Raw genomic sequence first — 24,224 nt, 5'->3', positions numbered from 1 at the left:
GACTTTCTCTTGCAGAAATTTTACTGCTTTTCTGCAGGTTTCTGTCCTGTCTTTAGTAGCTGAAAAGGGTAGATGAAACTGGTTCTTATTTGGATTAATAAGCCTAATTGTTTTAAATCGATCATTTCTTTTCAACATGGCCTTTTACAAATTAGTGTACCTCTGTAGAGTTGGGCATGTGCCCACCTACCCACCTGTTAGTCCATCTGTCCATTCAACCATCAGTCCATCCGCCCAGTTCTTTATCCAACTCTATCTGATTTAATTTTAGGGATATATCTTTGAGAAAGAGTTTAAGAACTCTGTTTAATTATTTAATTGTTTACCATTGTTTAATAAGTATTTTAAAGCCTGAGAATGATACTTTTCAACATGAATATATGTTATGGAAAACTATAAGGAGGCAGCTGTATCTCAGATTTTACTTCCTTAAATAAATGCTCATACAAAATATATGAAGCAAAGATATATTGAGAAGGGAACTGACTTTTCCTTTTTTCATATTTGTTCACAGTGTTCTTTAGATTCCAGTTTGAGAATTATGATTTGCCTCTTGAAGATACCCTCTACCAATGCCACAAGGGTATGTATGTTTCAGACAAACAGAACCAGTTGGTATTTAGTTATTTTTTTAACCTAAAAAGAAAGGCATGTAGCAATACCGAAGAAAGTTGTTGCATCCTGAATGCTTAACTTTCAATGTCCGTGAAAGCGTCTAATATGACGAGCTCTAATATATCACAATATCATTTTTTAATAATTGGTTCTCTTAGCTCGGGGCCATGTCTACCAGTCTGTCCTCCATACTGTGAACTAAATGGCGGTCCTTCTAAACACAGACCTCACTGCATTAATTCCTTGCTTAAAAGCTTTGATAATTTCTCTTTTCTTTTAGGATATGTCCAAAATTCCTTAATGGGGCATACAAGAAAGAACTTCATTAACTTTGCCGCCTACCTTTTCAACTTAGTCTTGGGCTATGTGTGCCCCCCCCCAACCCCCACCCCGCCCGCCTCCCTTGCCTCCTGTGTACTTTTGGAGTCATGATCATCATCAAAACACCGACCACTGTTGTTGAGCACTTAACCGTAGGGCAGGCATTATGCTCACTGCTTTCATTTATAGTTTTATTTCATTTCATACTTCCTTGCCTTTGCTAAGGTCATTTCCTTTACCCCAAATGCTTAATGCCCTTGTCAGTGAGGTGAACTTCTCATTCTTCAAAACAAGATTTTGTATTTCAATTTAAATAATGCTCACATTCTCTGTGGCAGCTTCCTCTGATATCAGACGCCACAACACTTGATAGAGCTCTCTGAATTAGCACTTTTGTTGTATCGAAGTCTCCCAGTGAGAATGTGAGCTGCATGAATTCCAGCACTCGCTCTGCTTTATTGTCCTGGCTTCACTTCTGGGCTGCGTTATATGAAATGGTACGATAGTTTGTACTGCAACGGCTTGTAACTACCAGTTAATAGACCAAGAAGGCACATTTCCCATCACTTTTTTTAGCTTGAATGTACTTTCATAGATTCACGGTTTTTGCTGGAAAATTGCAAAGAGATCATTTGGTCTCATCTGTTTATTAACAGATAAGGAAAGAGGCTCAGAGAGATGAACTGTCTTGGTTACAAAGCTGGTTAGTAGAAGAGTTAAGGCTTGAACCCAGGTCTTTTGATTCCAAGTTCCTTGATTTTCCTGTTGTACTCTATTGTCCCATCATCATGTTGCTTTGCTAGATAAAAGAGCAAATTTCTGCATGGATTTGAATTCAGGTTTCTTTTTTTCTTGACAAGTAAAGATGCATTTTATCTCAACAGAGACACACTCCTGTCCCCATTCATTCACCCTCCAAGGCAACACCATTTATACAGAGCAAAGAATGCTGAATAGGCAGGACTATTTCAAAGAGTTTCTTTTTAGAATATTTTTTAAATGTGGAAGGTACTATATGAATTTATGTGGGGAATAAAAATAATTAAAGATATAATTCCTATCTTCAGATGCAACTGACATATAATGGTTCATTTTTTTTTATCATTAAGGAAAAAAGATCTCAAAATGCTTCTATCTTTGATCCAGTCATTTATTTTCTGGGAACCTATTATGAAAATGTAAATATTATGCAAAAACATATTTATTGGAATGTTATAATAAAATATGACTTGTTGCCATTAAAATGGAGGATTATGAAGAATTCAGTAGTATTGGAAATTACTTTTGTTATTATATTAACAAAATGTAGGATTGTCTATGTGTAAGATTTCAACTTACAAACTTGTGTGCAATGAAGAAGGGAAATATAACAAAATGTTATCACTAGGTGGTAGGATTATAGGTGACTTTGATTTCCTTATCTATACTTTCTGCAGATCCTGCATGTACACATCAAGCGTGCATTACTTTTATAATCCAGACAGTTAGAACTATAGAGGTTGAGAAGTAGCAGAAATAATGGCATGGAGGTCTTTTGGAGCCTAACTAGAATAATTTTGTCTTCCCTACAGAGCAGTTCTGCCTCTGGAAAATTGCCCTGGAATATGGTTTTGAATTCCATTGAGTAGCTGTGTGGCTTTACCCAAGTCACTTGCCTGCTGTTGCCTCAGCTGCCGAATGGGGATACTGAGGCTTCAGAATTATCATGCATACCATAGCTCACAGTGATGGAGGGCTTACTGTTGCCAGGGGGTTCACGTACACTGTCTCCTTTAACTCTTAAAACAACCCAGTGAGGTGAAGGCTGTTACCATCCTCATCTTGCGGAGGAGCAAACCAAGTCCAGAGAGGTTACTTCACCTATTCAGGGTCGCAGAGAACCAAAGTTTGAGAACACTTGTAGGGGACTCTAGAGCTTGTATCACTAGCTGTTGTTATATACCATCTCCCCAGGTTTGTTACAAGAAATTTGAATAAGATAAACTATATAAAAACATCTACCTCTGCCTGATACTTAGCAGGTGCTCAATAAATGTTCCTAAATGGCTTCAAAAAGCATATGGACCAAAACTGACCCTTTCTGAATGAACTTCAGATGGGGAAACCAAAACTGACAATACCTTTCTGAGGATAATCATTGGCGGGAAGCTGGATCATGAAGTATCTTATCTAAGCTAATAGTGCTTTGGTGCTCACGTGCGAGGGTTGGTTTGTGCTACTTAACTGAGATACGAGCTTCTAGAGAGGCTGGATCTGATGGACCTTTCGATGCCTAGAGATTCTGAGAACGAGAGTGGAAGATCTAATACAAACCTCGCAGAGTCTTGATTGCTGGGGGTGAACATGAGGATAGGATTGGAGTTAGGTAGGTTTATAAGTGACGCATCTGGAAAAACGAATTTCTTTTTTAGCAATAAAATGATTAAATCATTCTCTTCAAGTCATTGATTGAAGGCACTGTTCTATTCTTGTTAGATCGGTAAGGTTGTTACGGTAGCCACCTGGCAACAGATGTGAAACAAAAAGAAAAGAATGATCCCATTAAAGTATCGTAAGACTTTAATACTTTTTTAAATGAAAGAATCAGCCATTGATTTCATTTGGCCCCAATCTCATTGCAGAGTTTGTTGGAACCATTTTCAAAACTGCTCAGCTTTGTCATTCAGAATGCTGTCTTCACGTTGGCCTACCTGGTGGAGGTGTGCGGCTTATGTTACCGGGCCTTCACCAAGGTGAGTATGCATGTGGGGGTCAAATCCCTGTGAGGATCATTGCTTCAATGTGGTTTTAAAAGGAGCGATTCTACTGAGGTCTAATAAATATCGTTGGAAAGAAACACTTTACATATATGCATAAAATATCTTAAATATGCAAACTTGGAGGATTGAACATCATATAGTTTTGTAGAGAAGAGGTATTTTGAATGAAATGAGGTAATGGTCTAAATGACCTCTTAATGTCCTTCTCAAGTTCACCCATTATTAATGGACAAGCCGTCCTTACCTATTATTTTTATACCCAAAGTAGAAAAATATTGGGTTGTCATTTGTAAAAGCCTGTGGAGAGCACCTTAATTCTCCTCATTTGTCTGTCTCCCCAGTTCTGGGTTCTTGGCCTCTGAGAGTGTAATCTCATCTTTTGTCATCTTGCCTTCATAATGCCTTCTCCTGTGCACTATCTTTAGTATCCCCTGCCCCACCTCTGAGGGAGTGGAAAACTACTGCTGGCCCTGTGCACACAGCAGCCGTGCTGGAGTCGATAGATGCTAATGGGAAAGCAGGAAGCCTTTCTGTCCCTACGAATAATGTGCAAATGCTCCTCTTTCAGTTTCCAAGTTTTCCAAGTTTATTTTCAATGGGGTCTCTGTTTCTGTTGTTCTCTTGAATATTCAGAATACTCCTCTAGTCATGTTGTTCACTTCCGTAAGTCCTTTATTTTCCTCATAAAAATCTAATTTTATAACAAGGATAGAAATTTCCTTCTATTTAAGGCGCTCTTGCCTCCTTTCTTTCCATCTTGTGTCCGTTTTTTCCATGTTGAGTGTTCCATGACAGCCTTCTCTTTAGTCCTTCTGGTTATAAGCTATTACTCTGCCTGGAACAATATGTTTTCTAACTACCAAAATAATCAGCACTTTTTCTTTTTTCAAATTCTTCCTAAAAAAGAAATTTTTTCTTTTTTTCACTTTAAAAATGTTGATCTGTAAGACATAGCACCACATAGAATGCAAAGAAGCTTTATATTTAGAAGTCATTTTCTTTATGTTTGATTTGTTTAAATTAATGCATTTTGTTAGAGGAAGAACCATAATGAGTTTGTATTTTCTGTGCTGTCCACTGTAGGTATTGATTACAGGGGACCTTCAGCCAATTTGAATTCAAGATAGTCTTGGCTTTGACTATTCATTGTACATTATATCCTCTCATAATCTACCATAACTTTAGGGGCCTCTTACTTCCTGTTGTCATCTACTTGTCTCACTTTTTTAACTGGAAATGAGTGTTACTTAAAGGAAGCTTCAATCTAGGGTATTCCCACGTACCTCATAGATAATGAGAAGCTATGAGAAGTAGTTAAAGAGCAGCATCTCATCAAGCCTTCTCCCTATTTAATCTAAAGAAAAGCCATGAAAAGGTAAGGCCTTTGAAGGCTTCTCTGGCGGCCTAGGTAACTGGAAAACTGTCCCACTTGAACACTAGAAATGCTGGATGAAATAAACATGATTTTAAAAGGAGAGCTAATTTTATAAAAATGAAAACAGACAAAAATGAAGAGGGGGTTGAGAACCAGAGTGGTAAGCATATAAGCTGATATCACAGAAATATTTATAAATATTTCTAAAGATTTATAGTCATCCTTGAGAATTAGTAAATACATACCTATCTTTGAACATGTTTAGAGTTTGATTTATAATACCTGCATGCTCTGTGAAACCGCAAAGAAAAAAGTCAAGTAACGTTGGTTACTTGAGCAAGCAGTAGTATGAGAGTCTCTGGCAGAAGTAAACTCGAAATCAATTCTCAGGCCTCTCTGGAAGGATACGCCTTTGACCTAGGCCCCACAGACTTCTGTAATTAAAATCCTCATGAACATTGGCTCATAACCGAAAATTATAAATCATATGAAGAAATAATCCACTGTGAGCTAGATTAGTATAGTCAACAAACAGCAAGGTTATTCCCCCTAAGGATTTCTAGTATTAGTACTATGTCATAGAGTCTAAACATACTTTAAATGATAAGCATATGAAGGAAGAATTAAAAACATGAGATCTAGTCACTTAAAAAAAAAGATAGATTTGAACAAAGTAGAAATTCTAGAAATGAAATAGTCACTAACATAAAAAGCTTGATGGGTAGGTTAAAGAGCAAATTAGAGCCAAAGGGGAAATTAGTGAAATGGAAAAGAGAACTGAAGAAATTACACAGTATGCAGCAAAGAGAGATAAAGAGATGAAGGTTATAAAGAGAAGATCTAACATGTATCTTAATAAATGCTTCAGAGGGGGAAAAATAGGCTTTCTATCAATTCTAGAATTGATGAAAATCATTAATGTTTTGATTCAAGAGGCACATTGGGCACCAAAAGTATTACAAATAAATTTAAGTTTTACCTGCTCATGTCATAGTCTACATGAGTAAGGTACAACTTGACAGAACAGACAAGAAAAATAAATTAAGAGCAACCAAGAGAAAAGACACTCTATAGACTGACAACAGACTTCTGAACTGAACAGCACAATGAAAGCCAGAAGATAATGGGAAAGTGTCTTTAAAATTAAGAGGATAAAAAAAACCGTTCACTTCGAATTCTCTGCCAGCTAAGTTATTATTTGAGTGAAGGCTAAATAAAGTATTAGGAAAATTAGAAATTCCCTAATATATTTTTAACTGAAACAAGTACTAAAAAATGTTTTACAGCATATTTTGAGGCCAATAGATTCTTGATAACAATCAGACAAGGTCAATGGGGCCAAGGATAACTCTCCTTCAGAGATGCAAAAATTCTAAAGGAATAATAGGAAATTAATGCATTAAAACTAAAGCCTCATGACCCAGTGAGGATTTTCTCAAAATATAAGAATTGTTTAAATATTAGAGCATCTGTTTATGTCACTGTGTTACCAGATTAATGGAGAAAAACTTTTATCATTATCTCAGCAGATAAAAAAGAAGCATCCTATATAACTCAACATCGATTTATGATGATTCTTGTCAAACTACAAATAGAAGGAACTTCTTTAAGTTGACAAAGGTTGTCTACCAGAAACCTCTAGGAAACATTATACTTAATGGTGAAATGCCAGCGGTAGTTCCTTTAAGATCATAAGTAAGCGAAGGATACCCATTATCACAGCTTCTATTCACTCTGGCCTTGGATGTCCTACCAAGTTCAGTAAGACAGGAAGAAGTCAAGCATATAAGGATTGGGAAGGAAAAATAAAACTCACTTTTCATAGACATGTGCTTATAAATGAACCAAAGAGAATCTATCTATAGACACCTTTTTATAATGTTGAGGTCAGTAAGGACATTGGATACAAACGGATACCCAGAAGTCACTTCCCTTAATATTCAGGTACAAGTGATTATAAAATGTACTTTTAAAATGTCATTTATTGTATCAACAAAAAAATACAGCGAACAAAATGTATAAGAACTTTATGGAGATAACCAGAAAATTTTATTAAACAATGTTAAATAAATACAGATCTCATGTTCATGGATGAGGACCCAGCATAATAAGAAAACTAATTCTCACAAAATAACCTACAAATTTAATGTAATTCCAATAAAATCCTAGACTTTCTCCCTGATAATGATGGACTAGATAATTTGAACTTATCCTCCCATTTAACTTAAAAAGTTAAAAATCAGTGAACAGAATATTTTCTGAAAACTTCCTAAGGCACTGAAATGTTCACCAGACATAGAAGAGTTTCTGGGCCGAGATCTGGGCGGTGCAGCATAGACATGTGCAGAACTGAACCCGACACCGAAGGCATTTGTGCCCTGGCCGTGTTTGCCTGTCTAGGAGAAGTGACTGGAAGACCCAGCTGCAATTCTGGAAGATTTGGGCCAGGGGGACAAAAGTCACCATCCAGGACCTACCAAGAGTGGGGACTCTGTCTGATAACCCCCCATCCCCTACATGCACACTTTTGGTCAGAACCACCAAGTAAAGATAATCCAGAAGTAAACTTGCCCTCATGTGGACACAGCTGAGTGTCCAGCCCTTTGGTGGCCCAAGATAAGAAAGCACAAGGCTCGTGTGTTTATTAGGGTAACCCTAAACCTCTAATGCCTCCAAGTACCCAGCAAAAACAAACAGAAAACTCTTTGGAGGGAGATAATATTTCAGGCCTCAAACTCTTTTTACAAATAATTTTCTAATAAAGCATCCAGAACACAAAGATGACCAGATGTATGAAGGAGCAAGATAGCATGCGCAAGAATGAGCAGAAAGGGAAGGTGGTGGATACAAACCCACAGGGTCTCTCCAGGTACCTCATTGTGGTCGGGAAAGGACACCCACAGGCTTCTAAGGTGCTTCCAATGGGCTGTTGTTTGACCTGGGTGCTGATTACATGAGAGTTCAGTCTGTACTAACCCATTTATCTGCACACTTAGGTTTAATGTACTTTTCTGCCTGTATGTTAGAGTTGACAATAAAAATGGCTCATGAAATTGAAACAGTCTAGTGTTCCGTTAATAGGAGGACAGGTGGATGAATTTAGGTATGTTCCTACATAACATATTGAATATTTTTAATCCATTTAGTTGAAACAAATAGAGCCATGTGTATCAATAGGGGCTAATTTCAAAAAATATGATGTAGTGAAAAATTATAAGTTGCAGAAAGATATGCACAGTATGATACCATTATAGAAAGTTTAAAATATGCAAAATATATATGTAATATTATACACTATAAGAGAAAGTTAAAAACATGCAAAACTAATATTACACATAGCGGTGACAAGTTGTGCATTGTATTATACATTATAATAGTATTTTATAATTATTTTTATAATAGAAATGTTAAAAATATGCAAAAATAACATTGTGTGTGTGTGTGTGTGTGTGTGTGTATAACATGTGTAGTAAAAGTATTTAAAAAGTATACATGAAATAATAAGCACCAGATTAAAAATAGTGGCTACTTCAAGGAAGGGAGAAAGAATAGGTAGCTTCAACTGTTTCTGTGGTGTTTGATTTATTATTAAAAAAATGTAAAATCAAAGCAAAATGTTACAATTTGACAAAGACAAGTGGCAGTACCTAATATAGTCCATGTCTTTGTTTCTCTAGATACTTAAAATTGCCCACTTAAAAAGTAAGTTCCTTAGGGAGGATATGAGATCCTCGAAGCTATTGTACATGTTTCTCTCTAAATCATTTGCTATTGAAAAACATACTTTTAGATTTGTTTAACTTCTGCAGTTCGGGGACCCTATATCATTGCCTGTGCAATAGACCCAAATCCTGCGGTTTCAGTATTTAAGGGCTGGGCATCCTTTTCTTGTCCATTAAATTATGTGCTCTCAGTACTGCAGTAAACTCGTTAAACACACAAAAATGACTGTTTAATCTTTCCTTTTTAGTTTTAATTTTATTTATTAAGGACAGTTCATTATGCATTTTTTTAAAAATACCGTTTTTTACTTTTGACCTGTGAATCATTTAGAAGCCCTTGTAACACAGATGTATTCTAATTGAATTTTTAGAAATTGCTCACCTTCTCCTATTTTCTTTGATTTAGGAGCGGGATAAGTTGTACTTGTCTCGAAGCGTTGTTCTAGAACTCCTGCAGGCCCTGAAGCTGAAATCTCCTCTACCAGATACAAACCTCCTTCTGCTTGTCCAGGTAGGCTTATGCCTTGGTTGAAATACTTTCATGAGATGTACTAATTGGAAAAATTCAGGAAAATGTGGGGCATACGCAAAAATCAAATATTTCTGCACCTGTTTAGTGCCGGGCACTATGGCAGGCACTTTACAAATTCCCCTCACTTTTTTCTTATAGCCACGTGAGGCATTGGTTCTGATCGTGGATGGGGAGCTTGGCACCCGGGGGCTTTGCGTGGCTTGCCCAGCCAAGGTCACACGGCTGGCACGAGCAGAGCCAGCCTCTGAGCGCAGGGCCTGGCCGTGGTGGAGCAGCGCCGAGGCGGCCTCTCCTTCCCGCGCTTGCCCAGGTCATGGTAACAGCCCTGAGCTTCGGTGCTGCTTTCTCTGCGCTCCCTGCCCATCCAGCCTTCTGGCTCATGGCTGCCTGGAGGCATTTTGCTAAAACTCTGCTTTTTATCAAATCGCCTCCTGCATTGAAAACCTACAGTGACCTTGCAGTGCCTGAACTACTGAGGTCTTTCATTGTCTGGCCACGTTTGACCGGTCAGCAGTGCTTCCCATGATGAATGTTTACCGACCACCTGTTTTGGGCTGGGTCCTGGGAATTCAGCGCTGTAACCGACGCAGGCCCTGCCCCGATGATGTGCGGACCATTATGCAGCCTGTAACGTACGAAGGGTGAGGGAGCAGCGAACCAGCCTGGGAGACGGAGGAAGGGAGGTGCAGGGGGAACAGAGACGATTAGGCCACGGCCCCTTCCTTCCAGGATTTATTATCTGGTAGGCAAAATTGACATGTAAACAGAAATTTCCACCATAGTGGAATGGGCACAGTAGCAGAAGTGTGCGCTGAGCAGGGCAGTGGCAGAGTAAAGGGACTGCGGACCTCAGAGGGCGCACAGGAGTTGAAGTATTTACTCGGGAGAAGAGGAGGAAGGAGACCTGTCATTTACCATTTAATATCCACTGCCCGGTCCCCTTCCTTCACTGCTATATACTGTTATGACTAATCCATAGGATCAGAACTGAGTTTCCCTCAAAGCCTAGAGATTTAATAAAAAGTTGGTGTACTTTCAACGAAGAATGCTCTTCAGTTGTCTTTGAAGCGCTTTGGGGGCACACCGAAACTCCCCAAGCCGTGACTGCCGGAAAATGACAGTACTGGACGTCAGGCGTGGTGTAGGCAGAACGAAGTGGCTCCCGCTGTTCCAAGATGCTAGACAGCCCAAGAGGAAGGTGGGAGCAAAACTCAGCCTGGACACATCTGTGTTCCGGGGTCAGGCAGACCCGGAACCTCTTTCAGGGGGTTGCCTAGGGTCAGCCCCTCCTACTCACCCATCAGCTGCTATACTGCTTTTGAGTACAAGCATCTTTGACACAAATGACCACAAAGATGAATGGGATCCACACCGATCTGGAGCAGAGGGCCGGTGAACTGGGCTTGGTGAAACAGCCCATGAGAGACACAAGGCCCGCAGGTTGACAGAGTCTTGAAGTCACTGGCTTCTGACAGTGTTTTGGTTGGCGACCCGCCACCTCAAAACACCCTAGGTTTTAGGCCCCAAAGGGACTTTCCCCTGGGCATCAGGGAGCCCGCCCGCTGTCTTGAGCAGAGCTGGTCTACGAGGCTGGATCTTCTTGGGGTCGAGCCCCCGACGCTCTGACTGCAGCGGGGGGCTGGTTTGCTATGAAGTATGTTAGTCAACCGTAATAAGCACTTGTCACGAAACAGCAAAAGAACACTGACAGTTTCAGTCGCCCAGCCTTTAGGAAACCATGAAAACAGTGATTACTGTATCACAGCCTCGCAGATGAATAACAAAAACAAATTAGCTGTAGGAAAAAAGAAGGCAAAAAGTTGATTCTTCTAAAAGTGCTTTTTAGACTCTCATATCCCATGTCACCAGATTCTATTTTCATCTTTTTAAAACAAATGTGTATTTGTTATTGAATCATTGAATTTAAAAAATCAAGTTGTAAAATTACTTAGGTTGGAGAGGTATCGTGGAGACATTTTGAGATCGTGCCTATGAAGAACAACTTTAGGAATGTTTCCACCTCCAACAAAATATGTTAAGCTTCATGCTATTTTGAAGTAATGTATCTTGGTTCTATAAACTTGTAGAATAAATACTTTTCAATAGTGAGAGGAATACAAGGGAGGCATACTTAAAATTCCCCTATCTGCCCTGTGGTTCTGACTAAGTGCTGGAGAGGAGTCCTCTGTGGGGCCACGCGTGGGATGAAGAAGGACCTCATCTCTCTTCGTGAATAGTGCATTTCTCTGTAGGGGTTTCCTGTTCCTTTTCTCTGGCCCTTGACTGTCTGGGTCCTCCAGGTGTCCTCTGGAGGATAGCACAGGGTGTAACCCACTCTCTGGCAGCTTCTCTTGGGCCAGAGAATGTAGCCTGGAGTCAAAGAGATCTCTTCCCTTTACTGATGGAGCATGTCAGGCTCTGACATGCTCACAGTACAGACAGATAATGCGTCTGTGACAGATTATGGGTACAAGTGACCGCCATCTGAAGGCTGTCGGGGTGGCTTTGCTTAACTGAAAGCGCAATTTGGAAACAGAAAAGAAAGCAACATTTGGAAGGAGGAACTCCCCTGAGCCACCAGAAAGGACGCTGGCTCCATCAGTGAGGGGAGAGTCAGTGTCTACAACCTCGGGGGCACCCTTCGTTCCTTCACCCCGCAGGAAAGCGCCAGGGTGTTTCCTCTACCTCCTGAATTAACAACGTAGCAGGTCGATGAGTTCACAGAGAGGGAGCTGTTTGTGTTCTTCTCCCAGGTAGACTGTGCCTTCATTGTTCACCAAATGCTCTGTTGGTCAGAGTCCCCTTAAGGAATAGTGAAACACTTGCCCAAGGAATGTGGGGTCACCCAAGCTCTAAACATTCCAAGGCAGTGACAGGTACCTCTTGCTTTTTAATTCCTAGAATTTTTCTGGAGGCTGGGAGCATGGGAAACCTCCCAGCCTGCTAAACGGTTCTATTTATTTATTTTTTCCAGCCACGAGTCCTACTATTTGTTTTTTCTCACATATAAAGTCAGGTGGCCTTCTGTGTTCAAGTGGATTTTTTTTAAGACAAAGAGGCATGGAGACAGCAAAGAATTTGCGAAATAGAAAAAAATTCACGTATCCTACAGAATCTAAACTGCAGATGATCAGGGCATGGTTCTTCTGCACTTTGGACCAAGGCTCTATCTTGTTGTTTTAATGCAGGTCCATTGAGAGTATTGCTTTCACTTACCACATTTTCTCCTCTGCTTGTCTGCTGTAGCTACTTTACGGTGGAAGATGTTCTTATAAGTGTTCTCAAGATGAATTAAAGCAGCATTTTCATAGAAAATGATAATCCATTAACAGCCACCGTAAAGGTTATACCAGCTCAAATCCAAAAGAACGTCCTCAGCTCCTATTATGTGTCAAGAGTAGGTAGACATTCTGCTAATTTGCATGTGACACTCCCACTGTGTGGGATATACCTGCATATTTAAGTGTGAGAAATCATGTGGGTGAAAGGTTTTCTTTTAAAGATAGCCTAGATGTGGGCTGCAGGACAAAGAAATGACAGGGGGACCGCTGTTGATTTTAATTCACAGTTATTGTCGATGTGGGGTTATGAATATTAGTTGACTTACTAACAATCTGATCACTCTTTGGGATGAGACGTGGAGATACTATTTCAAGTCTCATTTTGATAATGAGTAAGGACTGTTGCATTTCTTCTGTAGTCTTTCGTATTTGTGCGGGAGGGCCTATTTCTCTCTGAGAGCATAGAATTTTCCTCGTGTGACAGTCCCCCATTCCCTCTGATTTTAGTTATATCTTTATGTTTTGAGCAACTCTATAAAATTATAATGGAGTTTTTCGGTTCCTGGTCGACAGCTGTATAAAATGAAGAAATAAAAATGGGCTTAGTTGTACATATTAAATTAAAATGCACTGGATTAAATGCATTGATAACAAATAAACAGTAGATGGTTTTAGGCTTATGCCTTTTCATACCTTCTAATACACCAGACCCTCCACAGCACCTCCATAATGGTTAAGGTGATCATTTGATTAATTTTGAGTTCTAAGAGTTATCACAGATCAGACATGTGAATTTGGCCTCATAGCTCGGCACAACATGGCTGACAACCTACTTATGTTACGTTTCTCATTCCGCTTGGCTGGGGATGCTGGGTGAGAGGGGCTTGTGCTGAGGGGAGATGGATGTTTGACATTTTGTTTCTTCCCAAACCTTACCCTGCCCCAAGGGCGCAGCCCGGCTGTGTAAGGGTCCCTGAGGGCCGAGGGCCTAGCCCACTCAGAACGCTCCCGCTCCGCGGGCTCCCCTGAGCTCCCGCTTCCACGCGGTTCTGTCTTGGCCACGGCTTTTCAGCTGCGCAGTCTCTCGCTTCTGTTCTAAAGAAATTAATTAAAATAATGGTGTCCTGACAGAGGTTTTGGAACTCAGATATAAGTAGTTTATCTTAGATGGCAGACTCAAGAAGCTTTTGGAAATACATTTTATGGGGAAAATGTCTTCCAGGGTGTTGGGAGTTCCTTTTTTCCATCATGTACTTCTATCAGATTTTTTTTTTTTTACTTACAGGTTTTGGCCGAAGTTAGAGGCTTTACTTTTTTAAAAAAATGAAGTCCTGATTTATTTACCTTTCCTTGTATTAGAAATTAGCCCCAGTTAGAAGAGCAGACATAAGCATTCCTGAATAAGATGATGGAAAATATTAGGTTTCCCCTGGATGTTACAAGCCGGCACTTTCTTTGCCAGATTCAGAGGTAACGGCCAAACAGATTCTTCAGCCTTCTGTAACTGTATTCGGGGCCAGTGGGAATGATAGAGCGTGGAGAGACGTGCCCGCTCTGCCATGTGGCTTTCAGACACAGCTCTGCTGGCTGTCCTCTCCCCCGCTCAGTTACCTGTACTGAAGCACCTTTCTTGGAGAAACACATGTGAAGACCAGCTTGTGGCCTTGACCAAGATGTCTCAGGGCTTCTTGACCTCAGAAGGCCTCTGGCTTAGAGCTCCTCCTTGTTACCTAAAGCCCATAGTAGCGCTTTGGTCCCGACCCCTGATTAGCCAGCAGCAGGCTGGTCTCCTCTCCTTGTCAGGCCCCCGGAGGCTTTCTCCGCCAGCCTAACGCGCCTTGCTTCTCCTGGTCTGGCAGGGCCTGAGCCTGCCCAGCTGAACTCAGCTCGTTGTCCTGACCTACTGAGCTTTTCTGTGCCCTTTCAGTGTGAGAGTGAAATGAACCAGGAAGAAGAGCTCTCTGTGTCGTAGCTGCTCTCCGAGCCTCTGCGCTCTGCACAGTGGCAGCTTTGGGTCTCCAAGTGACTGGGGCCACTGGGCAGGGGCCAGGAGAGGGAAATCAAGCAGGAAATAATTGTTCATAGCCAACTCTACTGACGGAACTTTTTCCTTAAAACCGTAGCATGGGGCTTTGCTTTAAGTGGGAAACACCTGTAAAGATCTGTAGAGAAGGAGATTACATTTTGTAATCTGGCAAATCTAGCCTCGTCATGATCTCAAGTCATAACTGATTAATTGATTCACTTCACAAGCTCTGGCCGAGCCCCTCTGATGCGTCAGGCACAAGGCTGGTGCTGGGGGTGAGGTGCGTTGAGTCTGTGCTTGTGAAGCTTGAAGCCGGTTAAGAAATAGACTCTCAGGTCGTTGCAACCTAATGTCATGAGTGTTACAACAGCGTACGTGAGTGTCCTGACTGTTACAATAGAGTACGTGAGCAGTCCTCTGGGGACCCAGAGCAGGACAGCAGTCATTGCCAGCACAGAGGATGGGCGTGAGTGAAGTGGGAGAAGGAAGACCAGACACGGAGGGGCCTTGGAGGGGAAGAAACAGCTAGAATACTCACTCTGAGGGTGCTTGTTCTTCTGTTTTCATCCTAAATGTATGATATAACGGTAGAAGTCTGGAACAGCCTGTGGAAATTCAGTAACTATCAAGAAGTGCTAAAGGATAAATAAAATAACTTCAGAATTAATCTGACAATACTGACATGTTTTCCTTCTTCCTTTATCAAATGCATGTTTCCGGTACAATTTAGTTGTCTGGGTACAGTAAGAATCTGTGTGCTCATCTTAGGACCGTGATTCTGAATTTCTGATAGGAATCAGCGGTTGTGATTTGCGAGTACCGTAAATCCAAGGCAGATTGTCATGAAAGTAAACACGAATGAATTTAGGCCAAGTTAATAAAATTATAAACTACCTATTACTGTCCACGTGCTCTTAAAATAATTATCCTTTCACTTTCTTGTTAGTTTATTTGTGCAGATGCTGGGACCAAACTCGCCGAGTCGACAATCCTGAGCAAGCAGATGGTCGCCTCTGCACCTGGAGTAAGTCCTGGCCGGGTCCAGGGGCCCGTTTTATGTCTTCCCTCGTTGCCTCATTTAGCAAAGCGTTATTTTTGGCCCCTGTCCTGGTTCACTTTGATAGGACAAACACTGTAGAATTGAAAACATATTAGCATCTTTTGAAAGAGAGCACCAGTGAAAATTTTAAATGATCCCAGCCGTTGGGAACTTTTAATTCCGGAAAACATGAATAAAATTGACGCAGTGAGTTAAGGAGAGGAAAAAAACGACCAGACATAAAGAATAGATTTATTGTGGACCTGGTGATCAGTGCGGTGATTGTGGGGAGGCAGGCGAGGGTGGAGGTGCAAGCGGGTTGGGGCGATAAGTGGTAATGGGGAAAAAAGAATACATTTAATTAAAGTTCCATTTTTCCAGAATCAACTTTCTTATATTGGTGCCCATTAACCAATTTGATTTAACTACTTCCAGAAAGAAATAAGCATTGCAATACTTCGTTTTCCTTTATAGTATTTCTTCTGAAAATGGAAACGTTTCCGTTATTAGCAAATAGTGACCTATTTGGTAAAATGTGTTAAGATCATCACTGACAGGATCGAAGATGAGAAACCACAATTACTTATGGACAGCGAGTTTACTGCAACAAACTCAGAAACTTTAGAGATGTTGTTAATTAAAAACAATTATTTAAATTTCAGTAGAAAAAATTAATAAGGAAAAAAAATCCCCTAGAAATTCCTCTGCCTCAAAATGAGAACTCTGTTGTTTTATATTTTTCCATATTTTGATCTATTCATTATCCTAATTTGCTTATTCCTATATTGTTAGATATTTATATACTTCTCAGTTTCTTATTTTCACTTTTACTTTGAATTATGTCCTTAGGATTAATTCCTTAGATAAAGAGTAGGAATATCCTAATGGTATCAATTCTCATATTGTTTTTCAAAAAGTTTTTATTAACTTACATTTATAAGTATACCAGTTTTATCCACAACACTAAATATTTTTTTAAAACTACTATTTATTTTTTGATGTATTGAATTTTTATGAGAGAGGAAAAGTAATCATTCAACACAGAGAAAGTTTTATTGCTAACATATTAATGTACTTTCTTTCTATTTTTCTGTGTATTTGTTTAAACCCAACTGAAACCATAATCCAAGTGCCACCTAGGTTCATGTGTCATAAGCATTTTCACCCAAGAGTAATGGCTGCAGAGCATCACCTTACGTGGCCGTGCCTTGCAAGGGGGGTGAGGAGTGGACGGGCTAGGTGCACAGTGGCAGGAATTCGGGGTTTTCTTTTTCTTTTTTCTAATTTTTATTTTCCACGTTTTCCACACTGCACATGTTACTTTTGTCATTTAAGCAGTATAACTTTAACATCAAACATAAATTGTGAGGGAGAATTGGTTATGATTCACTTTGATTCGTGTTTTGGGGTTTGAGTATGTTTTCAACATCTTTATCATCAGTTTTCCTGTTGAAATAAATATATGCCTTCTGAAACAGGTGGAGCGTGACTCTAGGTTTTTCTTTTGTTTTGTTTTGTACTGTTTTTAGTAACACACCTCAGGTGATACCTGTGTTTTGCAGAGTAAAAAAAGAGAGGGAGAGATTGGGGATTATATTTTTTGTTTTATAAGTGGATATGGCTCACTGAGATTATTCTGACTATGAAGTGTATTTTAAGGCTTTTCTTAGATGTAGTTGCTGGTCTGTAGAGCAAATGTAACTGGGTAATAATAAATTCCTTGCTCTCATTTTTTTTTTCTTTTTGCAATTTAAACTTAAAGGACAAATATTAAAAAATGCTCTTAGTAATCATTTTCTGTGACATTTGCCTACTTGAAATGGTAGAAAATATTGCCTGTGAAAGAAATAAATCCCTTTCAAGAAATGCAAGAACAGAGCGTATGCTTCTATTCGCATGACATGTGAAAGGTCAGAGAAAATGGAATAAATTGGAGGGAAATCCTTTCTTGCATTAAAGGATTAATATTCCAAAAGCAGGAACACAATAACCTTTATAATTCCCTCACTTGATTTAAATTAAAAGAAGAAAAGCTTAGAACGTATGAAATGCTTGGAAAACATTCTGACAGAACTGCCAGCGACCTTATTTTGCTGTTTGTCAGCCTGTCAGCAGACTGACAGGCGTAACATTCTAGAAGAGATAGAAGGTGATATAGTTCAGTGCAGCGCCGACAGACATGAATATGGGAAAATGATTTCTGACTGGGTGAGCTGGTTAAGTATGTCATGTTCCAGATTTCCCTAAAGGAAGCTAAGAAAGGCCTTAGCGTGGTATTCAGACGGCTTCAAAGACGGCCTGCTTTGATCCACAGTAAACCCAGCCTGATGTGTGGGGTTCTCTCAGGCAGCTTTGATGTGGCAGCCCGGCTGCACATTTTCCCTTTTTTTGCTTATAATCCTACATTCCCTGCATTGCCCCGAGAGAGCAGGCTTGTGCCATTTAATAACATGAAGCTACTGTCTTTCCCTTTAAAACTTCCCCAACATGCCGCTAGTGTCTGGGGAAGAGGGCTGTTCTGTTTGTTTATTTATCCCCAGCAAGGACACCAGCAATACATCTAACTACTTCATAGCATGCCTACCGCATATGAGTTACGTTGTAAGTGACTTGACTTGAATATAAAAATGTCCGACTCTTCCGGCAAACACGATACCTGTTTATGTACTTTTATTTTTTTAATAGAGAAAGTCAAGATTCTGATGGTGGAATCCAGTGCCACATATTTTATGTGTATCTAAGACTCCCTAGAGTGATAAAGTGTCACTGTAGTTTTAGTGTGACTCATGTCACAAAGGCTGGTATTAATGGCTTTACATAGGTGAAACCTTTGTACACCAACCAGTTGAAAAACCACCAAACAAAAGCCAGTTAAATCGCCCCGTGGAAGAAAGCACGTCAGCCCTGTCTCCCACAGGCTGTTTCTTTGCTCTCCACCACAACCCTTTTATCGGTTTCTGTCCCAGCTCTGGGCAGATGACCGCAGACCACGGTGCGCTTCAGTAATGAAGTGAGTCAGAAACCCAGAAAATGAAACAGCTCCCTAGCAAACAGTGTGAAGTCAGAGCGAGACAGTCACGGCAGTCAGGGCCGAGGTGAAGGCCGAGCGTGGCTCGGAGCGCGCACCCAGCCGTGTCCTTGTGTTGCAGTGCGGGACGGCGGCCATGGAGTGCATGCGGCAGTCCATCGGCGAGGTGCTGGACTTCATGGCAGACATGCACACGCTGACCAAACTGAAGGTAAGAGCGCTCACGCTGGCCTGGCCCGTAGGGGAACAGAGCGGAGATGTGCTCAGAGGACTCGGCAGACCAGGTGGAAATGGGCTGTTAACCTGTAGGAGCCGTGCCCGGGGAGTCCAAGGAACTGAGTTCCACCTCTGCAAAGGGGGAAGGACACTTACGTGGCATCGGCTCTGTGCATAGCTTTACTTTTGCCATTTATTCAGTTCTCATCATGCCCCTATTGAGGGGTCATGCCCATTTTACAACCGTAGAAGCCGAGGCCTGAGGTGGTGCAGTAATTTGCTCAAGGCCACGTGGCTGGTAAATGGTGGAGTCGGGGTTGCCCTGAGGCTGTAGTGACTCCCAAAGAGTTGCTTTCCACGGAGCCTCATTTAAACACCCAGAGCCTCAGTTTCCTCATTTGCAAAACAAGTCTAATAATACCTACCTTTGCTGATGGTTGCGAGGTTTGATGTGAAAAAATGCATGTCAAGAGACTTTTGGAAACTGTAACACGTTATGCAAACGTAAGCTGTTTATGGTCTTTATCTGCATTGAACCTATCTTCAAGAAAATAATTAAAGACAAGCGATGGAACACACTTTAATTTGCAAATGGGCAAAATCCCAGGGCATTTGTTGAGTTTATTGACTGTTTCGCCGGGAGGAATGAATTGCTGATGCAAATCCACTTCCCTGCCGTGAGTCTCCTGAGAGATGGATAGTCTGAGAGATTTGAGGAAGGCCCTGGACGGAGGGCAGGAGAGAATCTAAACATGGCCTAATGAGCAGCCAGATTGCAACCTGGCATTAAATGGCTCCTCTCTGATAAACAGGATCTAGCCATGCCAGAAGTTCATCAGCTAAAGTTATGGCCCCTCCAGCACCCACATCAGGGACCAGGCTCTGCTCAGATGAGCTAAGCATTTCTTGGGACAGCAGTAGGTTTGCACATCCTAGTGGAAAGTAGAATCAAAATTTAAAGTGATGATTCCTCATGTTATCCAAACCCAGTCATTTCCAAGGAAGCTCCCCTAGCGCTTGACCGTATACTGGTTACTGATTGCTGAACCAGTTGCCTGCACCTAAGTGACTTCAATGTACAAAGAGGGAGTAATTGTTACCTATCCATTTTTAGCTTGTTTTACATGCCACTTTCAAAATAAAGACAAAAATAATAAGATGAATCCCTGGTGATCAAAAGGTTGGGGACGGCAGACACAATCCACCTCTCTGATTTGACACAGTATTAGCAAACAGGTGAGAAAGGTGACGTGGCAAGTGGCTTATCTATGGCCATGAGACTCAGTGACCTAGGTCCAGAACCTAGGTCTCAACTCCCAGTTCAGTCCTCTTTCCACTCTCTAAGCCACACTGAGCGCATAATTTTTTCTAAATTAATTCAACAAATTTTTATGGAGCGCCCATGGTGTACCTGGCAGTGTTCTAAGCGTTTAGGATGCAACGAGGAACAAAAGCAAATACAGTAGCTGCCCTCCTTTAATTTATAGTCTGGCAGTGCAGGGCAACTGTAGAGAAAATTTTATACAAACTAAAGTAAAATTGTGACTTTCACAATTGCTATGAAGAAGGGGTAGACTAATAGGACGACGTGACCTAGTCAGGGAGGAGCTTCCTGTAAGAAGTGACACTTGAGCTAAAGTCCAAACAATGAATAGCAATTACTTAGGTGAAGAGAGACGGGTACAGTCGTTTAGGCAGCAAGGAGAGCGGGAGCGACGGCCAGTCGCGGGAGGGAACCAGCTCAGCGGGAGCACAGGGAGAATGGGTAAGATGCGGAGCCCTGCTGCAGGGAGATCATCCCGGGCTTTTTGGGTTATGCAGAGGAATTGTGTTTTCTTTTCCCTAAGGACAGTGGGAAGCCATTGAAGTTTCAGTGGGTTGTGTGTCAGGCATGGTGACAGAAGGCGCGGAAATGCCAACCTGGTCATTTTAATGAGCGGCTTGGGATATCTCCGGGTACTCTGCCAAAGTCTCAACACGCCATTTGGTTTTGTAGAACCACATGAAGACATGTTCCCAGCCTCTGCATGAAGATACCTTTGGCGGACACCTCAAAGTTGGGCTGGCTCAGATCGCGGCCATGGAAATCTCCCGGGGCAACCACAGAGATAACAAAGCTGTGATTCGCTATCTGCCTTGGCTCTATCATCCCCCTTCGGCAATGCAACAAGGGTAAGGCCCTTCGTGTTCCGGCAACGAGGGCCAATAAGCCCCTGCACTTCCTGGGGCTCAGCGAGAGCAAATAAGCGCGCTGGAGATGTATGGGAGTGTGATATGATTGGATGGGAAGGTGGGGATCGAGACCCACCTCCACCCTTACTTGCTGACCTGGCAGCATTTTTGAGCTTGAGCACCTCGTGACATGCTGCCAATAAAAGAAACTTGCTTCAGTCACCCTGAGGGATGATGAGCGCTTGCAGCTTTACCACTTGAACTCTTAATTTCAAGTCACAAAATAAATCCATAGATGTTTAGTGAGCACTCACACAAGCCTCTGTCTTCAATGAGCTTAGACCGTAGCTGGAACAAGATCTGTAGCAGAGAATAAACGGAGTGCAGGGAGGTGTGAGCCTCTGAGCCCACTCCTAAGGGGGGCTCAGAAGAGAGGGGCCCGTGGGTAGCTTATCTGGGAACTCAGAGGGGGGCGAGCCTGCGTTTTGCGTGGTTAACTTCCTGGCTAGAGGGCAGGTTTAGAGTGGGGTGCGGGGAGCGCCAGAGGAGGCAAGCACTGGAGAGCGGAGGGAATGGACGGCCGTGGGCCGCATCTTCTCTGTCCCCTCCCGGCTGGGGGGGCTGTCGAACTTCTGAATGAGAGGAAAGGAAAGATTCGAAAGAGAAGGTCGTCAGAAAGGCAGCCAGGTTTGCGGAAGAACAGCGTTTAATCCTGTGCCACCAAAGGCTGCTCTTTGCTCAGGAAGCTGAGATCCAGGATTAGAGTGGGCAACAAGAAAAGCAGGTACACCCTTTTGCTGGCCCTGTGTCACGGTGGTGCTTCATTTGATGTGGTTGCCCACAAGACCACGCTTTCCATCCTGTCCCTCAGTAAGCATTTGTTGAGCAGAGAACGTGAAATCATCTTTAACATTTCTTTCTTCCCCGATAGGCCTAAAGAATTCATCGAGTGCGTCTCCCACATCCGGCTGCTGTCCTGGCTGCTGCTGGGGTCCCTCACTCATAATGCAGTGTGTCCGAATGCCTCTTCTCCCTGCCTGCCCATACCTCTGGATGCGGGTTCCCACATTGCAGACCATCTTATTGTTATCCTGATTGGATTTCCAGAGCAATCAAAGGTAAGTGATTTGGGCAAGATTAAGACCATATGCATCGAAATTGCTAATGGAAACCCTTATCAGCCAATTATGTGCCTTCTGAGAAGAAAATGCATCTTATCACTGGCCCTCCTGTGGATATTAGGAAAGCAACTTTGTGCTAATGCCTTATTTAAAGTTGTTTAAATTCTCAGGCTCTCTTTTCTTCCCCCTAAGTTGTTTTTCGGTTTACTTTTATGAAGATAAATTATGAAGGCAAGCAAGAGTTAGCTTCCTAGGCATTTCTGCTGCAAAATAATGAAGAGGAATAAGAAGCTAGAAATATAATAAAAATTCTGGGATCAGTTTTTAGAACCCGACATGAAGTGGAGGAAAATTTATGCTCTACCTACCGGTAATTCTTCATGCACCCCCTTTGCAACTCAAATCTCTAGGGACGTACGGAGATAGAAAATGAAAATAAGAAGGCCAGTGGGCACTTGCTAAAGTGCACATGAGAAGCGCCTATGCAGAGGCACTTTGTAAAGTGTAGAGATAGATGATGCGTTTCAGGGAATAAAGTAAACCCAAGGCAGGTGCCCATTGTGAGCCAGAACTAGCAGACCGGACACGTTGGTACCAGTTAGCTGTGAGGAGCCAAGGCCCCTTCGCAGATCTTAGGCAAATCCTGGGAGGTCGTGGGGGGCGGTTCGGGCCAGGACAAGCTGACTCTGGTAAACTAGAGCACCCATCGGATGACCTGAATGATGTTTGCAGGAGAAATTAGGCCGTTGGTTGCTAATATTTCAACCCAGATCTGGGTCGGATCCTAAACAATGGTATTGTGTCATTTTGTGCCTTTGAAAAAGTTCACCTCTCTGAGCCCGGTTTTTATTCTGTAAAATAGATGAGGGATGGTTTGAGAATTACGGAGGTGATCTGTGAAAAGCATCTAGCACCATGCCTGGGACACTGTAGCTGCGCATCCAGTCAGCGTTTACCACCCGTGGGAATCCTATCTTTGCTGCCGCTGCTCCTCTCAGTACTATTACTCATATTGTAATTATAAGTGCTGGGCAGTGCGTTCCTTCGTATCGCCTCACTTTCTCCTAAGTGCAACCCTTTGAGGAGGGTACTATTACCACCATGTTGCAGATAAGGAAACACCCTAAGGTGATAGAATGAAGTTCTTCCTAATCCAGTTAAGGGATGAGAGTGTCAGTTTCATTAAAGAGCCAGGGGGTGGGAAGCTTTATTTTGCGAACTAAGGTGTCTCCTCTTTGAAAAGGTGCTTTGTTCTCTAAGCACGTTCTCACCGAGACCGAAGGAAGAGCAGCTAGTTGGAAGGAGGTGAATCGGGAGCTGTAAGCCAGAGCTAGCTCCTTCAGCCTCCGGCCGCTGAGATCGGCTGTACTCCTTGGCTGGGTTCCTTGGAAGGCCGAAGCCACGCAGGGAGGGCTCCATGAAGTAGCCCAGCCCACCAGAAGGTAACGGCTCTTCCTTTTGTTCCTCCTCAGACCTCCGTGCTGCACATGTGTTCCCTCTTCCATGCGTTTATCTTTGCTCAGCTCTGGACCGTATACTGCGAACAAAGTGCCGTAGCTACCAGCGTCCAAAGTCAGAATGAATTCAGCTTCACGGCGATCCTGACAGCGCTGGAGTTCTGGAGCAGGGTGACCCCCAGCATCCTTCAGCTCATGGCCCACAACAAAGTGGTGAGTTCATGAATAAGTTTTCCCTCTTGGACAGAATCTCAAAATGGGTGAACCATGCCCAGTCCTCCCACTGTCTGCCTGCAAGATCTCAATTGTAATGTTATAGAAGTGGATTGATGAACGTTTGCATTAGAAACCGGATGTTCTCCTCAAGTAAGAACTTTGATGAAAAACAAAGCAAACAAGTCAATGGAGTAAAAACAATTTCTGTTTTCTCTGCCTTGTGCCAAAGGAAATGTATATGAAAATTCTACCTTTAAGAGCTGTTTTTGGTGCTATAAATTGAGAGAAATAGGAGGGAGATTCTTACTATTTTTGGAAAAACCTAGCCCATTAGACCAACTTTC

The 24,224-nt window shown here is 42.0% G+C and overlaps 1 protein-coding gene across 2 annotated transcripts in view; it reads left to right on the top strand.

Moving 5' to 3' along the window:
• UNC79 (unc-79 homolog, NALCN channel complex subunit) overlaps positions 1 to 24,224 on the top strand; it is a 201,178-nt gene that overhangs the window by 165,361 nt on the left and 11,593 nt on the right. For both annotated transcript variants that reach the window (XM_054567102.1, XM_054567101.1), the window contains exons 42-49: positions 515 to 583; positions 3,558 to 3,668; positions 9,199 to 9,303; positions 15,578 to 15,655; positions 18,820 to 18,909; positions 20,911 to 21,086; positions 22,018 to 22,204; positions 23,680 to 23,877. In XM_054567102.1, the coding sequence (XP_054423077.1) occupies positions 515 to 583; positions 3,558 to 3,668; positions 9,199 to 9,303; positions 15,578 to 15,655; positions 18,820 to 18,909; positions 20,911 to 21,086; positions 22,018 to 22,204; positions 23,680 to 23,877 (1,014 nt within the window). The remainder of the gene's footprint in view (positions 1 to 514; positions 584 to 3,557; positions 3,669 to 9,198; positions 9,304 to 15,577; positions 15,656 to 18,819; positions 18,910 to 20,910; positions 21,087 to 22,017; positions 22,205 to 23,679; positions 23,878 to 24,224) is intronic.

This window comes from Pteronotus mesoamericanus, unplaced genomic scaffold (assembly GCF_021234165.1).
Source record: "Pteronotus mesoamericanus isolate MK-2021 breed Mesoamerican mustached bat unplaced genomic scaffold, CSHL_Meso_final contig_182, whole genome shotgun sequence".
Taxonomy (NCBI): domain Eukaryota; kingdom Metazoa; phylum Chordata; class Mammalia; order Chiroptera; family Mormoopidae; genus Pteronotus; species Pteronotus mesoamericanus.
Note: the sequence above shows the minus strand (reverse complement) of the source record. Positions and strands in the feature narration are given on the sequence as shown.